This window comes from Phoenix dactylifera, chromosome 9, assembly GCF_051530095.1.
Source record: "Phoenix dactylifera cultivar Ajwa chromosome 9, Ajwa_hap1_PhDact_Kaust_v1.1, whole genome shotgun sequence".
NCBI classification, from domain to species: Eukaryota; Viridiplantae; Streptophyta; class Magnoliopsida; order Arecales; family Arecaceae; genus Phoenix; species Phoenix dactylifera.
This window is the reverse complement of record NC_143198.1, coordinates 32729552-32736058: the sequence shown is the minus strand read 5'-3', so window position 1 is coordinate 32736058 and position 6507 is coordinate 32729552. Positions and strand designations below refer to the sequence as shown.

The following is a 6507-nucleotide window of genomic DNA, read 5'->3' as shown; positions in this document are numbered from 1 at the left end:
TTATACTTCAATAGAACTTTATTAAATACTTCAAGTATGTGACTCTTTCAATAAAATTCTTTACAAGTTCCCACACGCCTCTCTTCTGTGTGAAACAAATTAACAAAACATCAGTAAACGTAATATTTGCTATGTAGTTTGCCGAAGAGAAGGCTCTTCAAGAGAAGGTAAAAGTGAAAAAAACTAATAATCAAAATCATGAGCTCATCAACTCAAAAGAAATGAAAGAACTCGAGAATATAACAGATCGGTTAGAATCATCACCAATAATCCATACAAGAACATACCCCATCTTTAAAGTGATGAAACCTATTTCTGTCCCTCACAACAATCTCCCTCTGAAAGACCTTTGATATAAACTTTGTGGCATCATGGCAATCCAAGCATACCCTCAAGTTCTTCACAATCCTAATGGTCACTCCCTCCCCCAATGCAATCAACCCAAAAGCGATAGCCAACTTCTCACTATGCCAACAAAGAGCATCCTCTTTCTCCTCTTCCTCAATGTCAAACAACACCTCATTAGTCCTAGCCACGTACCCCGCCAACCTCGACCTCCTTGACATCTCCCCTAACATCACCTCAATCTCCTTATACCTTGGATGTGATCTATCCCCCACAAAGAACTCATGGACCTTGCCGCCAACCTCTATAACACTGCAACCAGGCTCCTTGCTTACCCCTTTGGCCTTCATCGACTCCCTAATGCTACTGACCCCCTTCCAATTCCTCGAGTCGGCATAGATGTTTGACAAGAGCACATAAGCACCATCATTCTTTGATTCTAACTCCAAGATCTTTCTCGTTGCAAACTCACCCAATTCAATATTCTTATAAATCCTACAGGCATTGAGCAGAGCTCCCCAAGCTCCAACATGGGGCTCGATGGGCATGGCATTGATGAAATTGACTGCATCATCCAGCCGCCCAGCTCGACCGTACAAGTCAACGATGCATCCATAGTGTTCGTACCATGGTTCAATGCTGTACTCATCCCTCATCGAATCAAAATGCTCACGACCCTTATCTACCAAGCCAGCCACACTGCATCCACGAATCACCGAAATGAAGGTGACCCCATTGGGCCGCACATGTTCTTGTTTCATGAGCTCGAAGAGCTCGAGACATTCCTTGCCTGCACCATTCATCGCCAAACCACTCACTGCACTGCTCCAAGTGTAAACATTCTTCTCCCCCATGCTCCAAAACACCTCCATGGCTTTTCTCATGTCACCGCACTTGGAATACATGTCTATCAATGCTGTGCCGAGCGTCACAGTGATTCCAATCTTGTTCTTCTGTATGTAACCGTGCGCCCACTTCCCTTGAGCCAACGCACCCAAGTGGGCGCACGCGGTCAGCACCGACACCATCGTCGCTTCGCCAACCCTCACGCCCTCCGCCTGCATCAAAGAAAACAACTCCAACGCCTCCTTCGACCGGCCCACCTGCGAGTACCCGGCTATCATCGCGTTCCAAGCGATGGGGTCCCTCTGGAGCATTCCGTCGAACATCTCGCGGGCGAGGTCGACCTCACCAGAGCCCGCCAAGGCGCCCACCATGGCGGTCTGGGCGACGACGTCGGGACGGCGGAGCTCGGCATAGACCCGGCGGGTGGCGTCGGGAAGGGCGAATTCGGCGTACATGTGGATGAGGCCGCTCTGGACGTAGGGGTCGGCGGCGAGGCCGCGCTTGAGGGCGGAGGCGTGGACGGCAGCGCCGGCGGCAGCAGCGGCGGCCTGGGCGGAGGCGCGGACGAGGAAGGTGAAGGTATAGTGATCGGGGGAGAGGGCGGGGGAGTGGAGGATTTGGTGGTAGAAGAGGAAGGCGAGGTGGGGGGTGGGGCCCCTGGAGTGCGCCCGGATGAGGGAGTTGAGGGCGAAGAGGGAGGGCGGGTGGGGAGAGTGGACGAGGAGGTGGTGGGAGTAGGGGAGGAGGTCGGGGAGGGAGAGGGCCAAGGTGGCGACGAACTTGGCGAAGAGGGGAGGGTCGTTGAGATGGCCATTAACGAGGAGGTGGGCGTGGATTTGGTGAACCTGGGGAAGGGTGGTGGTGGAGTCCAGAAGGGAGAGTGGGCAATGTCTCGGTATCAAGTTTCTCAGGGAGGTCATATCGCCGCAGCGAACGAGGTGGGAAGAGGCTCACCTATTTTGCTCGGGAAGGAATCTGGGTAAAGATCGTGAAAATTTTTATGCGACGCAAATGAAAAATTAAAAACTGGCGATCCCAACGAGTCCATAGCACAAATTCAATCGGATTCTGAAATATTAATCCTTGCACCAGCAAAGAACGAGCCTCCATGATGGCCGAAGATATTTGCTGCAACCAACAACAGCCTAAGGAATGCTCTTTTTTTTTTCTTTTTTTTTCACAGATGGATCCCACAAATCCAGTACGATTATATTCACAAAAGTATTCTCATTCCATAAGAGAGGTGGTAAGGCTGTGCCATCCATTCAAAGTATAAATAACCATGCAACTCAACCTGCAGCTCTATTTACCTTGTGGTAAACGTAACTTACTCTAAAAATGGTACAATTCTCCACATATTGTCAAATTCCAAGGGCAAGAGATATTTGTCCGCAGCCACAATCTGTCCACAAATCCATCCAATCACAGTAGCCTAGTCGCCCTCCAAATGAATGAAATCCATATACGTACAACCAAAACCTCGTATGGCTGATCCTTGCTCGGGCCATCCTCAATGTAGCTTTTGGGCAGAGGAGTCATAGCAGTGAATGATTTTTAGAAGGCCAATATTTGTATTGGAGTTGTATGGCCTGAAGATAGCCGCATTTTGGAAAACAGTTGCTTATTATTCTGTAACACAAATTTTGTTTCTTGTGATTCTATTTGCAACATCATCAATAAAATATAAAATTTAATTTAAGATATTGAAATGATAGAGAATTTATCTATATATGATAGCTACGGCCTACGTATGACAGGAACATCTATCACATAAAAGCCTGTAACGATAAAACTCGCACTCGCTTGACCAGTTGACCGCCTCCATCTCGCTCCTTCCAGGAGCTCTCTGGTCTCTCCCAAGCCTCCCCTCTCCTCTCTAATGGCCTCCTCCCCTTCGCTCCCTCGACTCAAGCGCTTAGGCCCTCTTCTGTGCGGTGGAGACGATGTGTTGGGCCAATTGCAGCGCCGTGTTCAGTGCAGGATTCCCAACTTCACAGGCCAATCACTGTTTGTGTTGCACAGCCAGTTGATTCACACGCCCACTTCACTCCTAAAGGTTGAGGGTTATATAAATGGTCTTTCATGGAATGTCCATATGTGGTTCTAACTCGATTGGTTTTGGCAGCAAACCCTTCCTTGGATTGAACATCACCTTTTTTGTATCATTACACATTCTCTCCAAAAATCATCATGACTTGGAATTGATGATTGTTTTCAAGCTCAGCCCCTGCGATTCGCACCCTACCTTTTCTGCTTAGGACTGTCTTACCATGTTGCAGCTGTTCTTGTTTCATGACATCTGACAGTTGATATTTGTAATATTTTTGTTGTTTACTTATTATGTTGAATCTTATGCACTATCGCACTTGAAAAACTTAGGGATTATTAATTCTCGTAGTATGTTAAATGACCTCTACTATTTTTGGAGTTCACATATACTTCATAAATTAAAAAGAGAGATTGAGAGAGAGAGAGAGAGAGGTGAGCTTTTCCAATACCTACGTACTGATACAACCCTGAAATGATCCAATTGTCCCTGAACTATTGCTTATGTTCATCTGAATAAGTTGGAACAAATTCGTAAAAACAATATGGTTTCTGTTGGTGCATGCCTGTCAGACAAATTACATAGCTTTAAAGGACAGGCCCGTGAACCTTATTCGCTTTTCTCGTTCATCCGTAAGACATGAGATTCCTAATACAAGTTTCATATGAATCAATAGTAATTCTTTATCAAGTCTTTGTATATTCCATAGTAGTAAGTTTATCAAATTTATCATCTAGTGATGTGTCTTTAAGATGATACCTTTATATTTCTATTCCTTTTTTGAAGGTAACTATATTTCTATTCCCTAGTCACAATTTTGTTTTGTTTCACTGCATATGACTTGAGCCTCTGATCACTTATTTCTCCATTGCCTTCTCCTTTACCTATGCTTTTAACGTTCGCAAAGATGAGGCTGGCTTCTTGCCTGGGTAATAGTTGGAAAACCTTGGATAAGAAATTTGCAAGTCTATAGATGGTTTTTACTGGGCAAAAGCATGATGCGGAATTCTGTCGAGTTCATTTTGAGGGCCTTGACGGAGAAGGCATACCAATTAAGGAGTTGCCTCCAGAGCACTACGTGAGTTTCTAGCTGCAGTTCACTGACACTAGGGGTGGGTCCTCAGCAGTCATCTCCTTGCATTTATTGAGGTTGCTCGACTGCTGATCTAAAGTGCATGTTTCTGTTGATGATGTTTTCTGAATATGTTGAATGTAGGACTTTTTCTTTTTCTTTTTCTTTTCTAAAGTGCAACTTTACCACTTGCACTGCTTCTATATATTTTTTTGCCTCTAAATTCTAATGAATCTCTTGTGTCATCCTATATTCTGTTCACGACATGGTATAGAACAAGGCTGATGTAATCACACAGAGGATGCTGATGCAGGCACATTTCTTGGAATGGATGTAAGCTGTCGATTGTTAGGGCCTAGGGGTCCAAATGAGACATGTTTGGGATTTAGATAAGGATGAGTTATCTGCTATCGGGGAGAGAAGCGTTTCCTCGATGATGTGTTCGGATAATGCGGCGAAGTTCAACTTGGATTCTCTCTATGGTGGACCACATGATGAAATAATAGAGGGGGCTGTAGGAGATTAAGATGCAACAGAGATTTGAAGGCCCATGGTATTTTTGTGGGGTTCTGCGTACATTTCACTTTGCAAGGAAATTGTTGGTCATGTGGATGTGAAGGTTTTGCATGTCTTTCTATATATAATCTGTAAGTTATCATAGCATTTTTCTTTGCAGTACGATTCTATGGGGATGGGTAGTTAGAACATGCAAGCATGAGAACATTAGATCAATGAGTTTGATCGCATATTTTTCAAAGTAGATTCAATAGATATACTCTCCCTCATCTTTTTCTTCTTAGTCAAGAATAATGAAGAAAGTGAGGCTCCGGGCATGCAAGCCACCCATCTCGAACGTGGCGGCGTTTTCATCACCCACGAGGCAACCCCGCATCGACTCACCACCTCAAAGCATCCCTCTTCTTATCCGCCCTTCCCTCCCTCCCTCCCTTCCAAGGAGAGGGAGAGACAGCGACGCGCCGAAAGACGACGGAGAGGGCTCGATGGGGGAGCGGCCCCCCTCGCCTTCTCCTCGGCAAGTGTTGTCCGACTCCGCAAAAAAAAAAAAATGCGGGTCCAGGTTGATTACCCGGGGACGCCGTACCTTCGAGGCTACAATTTTTGGGGAGAGAGAGCATATCATCTTCGAAGGGACTCAGCTAAGATGATTGAGTGTATACCAAAGGTGAGATGGGGGGGGGGGGGGGGGGGGGGAGGCTGAGCTCCCGCTACTCGGCGATATTTGGCAGATGATAAGAGATCGTTATGTTTTCTAGATCGTACACATGCTTCATGAAATGAATAAAGCTGCTTATTGAGTCGTCTCATTTGCAGCCCAACACTCTGGAGAGATTTTGTAGACTCGGCGTGCTTCTACTTCTCCTTCACTGTGTAATCTTATTTTTATGGATTCAGCTAGTTGTGCTCGAGCGAGATTGGCGTGGGCTGTACCAAAAAAAAATTGCAGATCCCATCTTGAGAAAGGTGATTGGATAGAGCTTCCGATGGAGTGAACTTTGTTGTCAGGAACAATTATGGTAGATTGATTGCAGTTGGTGGTCGGAGCATACCCGGCTCGACTGTTGTAGAGGCGGAGCTACGAGCAGTCTGGGAGGGCATCCTGTATGCGAGATGTGTGCTGCGTGTCGACAGATTGTGCATTGAGGGAAACTCTGCCACGGTGATTGGCTGGATGCGAAGAGCGAATAGGTATGACGATGGTTACCCGTTGATTCGGGATATTCGCAGACTGGTTTAGGAGCTGTCCGTCGTCCAGATTGGTCATGCGTATTGTGAGGCGAACAGAGCTGCAGACTGGATCACCTCATACATGGCACGTCACTCTGAGGACGTCATCTGGACGAGTTTAGCAGGTGTTCCCCATCTATTGTACTGTTTATTAGAAATGAAATGCCGTTAGAAAGGGATTGGATCACTCTCCTGATGGGCTGATCGCGGGCCCCGCTTCTCTCCGGTCCTGGTACAGCCACTCACAGACGGACACGTGTGCCGGGCACGTCGCATCAAGGATGGACACCTCTGGAGCTCCCATTCGAGCTGCGGAGGTCGGCGGCAAAGATCTCTTTCCAGTGGGAGCCGGCCACATTTTTCGTGGCAGCTTCCGTCTGGCCGTTGCGACTGCTGAGATGGCCTGGAGATGTAATTGGCTCGATGGATATAGAACAGGTTCTTTTGTTTC

The 6507-nt window shown here is 46.7% G+C and overlaps 1 protein-coding gene across 1 annotated transcript; it reads right to left on the bottom strand.

Annotated features, from left to right (window-relative positions):
- LOC103720535 (Tetratricopeptide repeat (TPR)-like superfamily protein) lies at nt 1-2717 on the bottom strand. The gene has a single exon (XM_008810283.5). It carries the CDS (start codon nt 2109-2111, stop codon nt 261-263), a length of 1851 nt encoding a protein of 616 aa, XP_008808505.3. The 5' UTR covers nt 2112-2717; the 3' UTR covers nt 1-260.
- Nucleotides 2718-6507: the final 3790 nt, after the last annotated feature.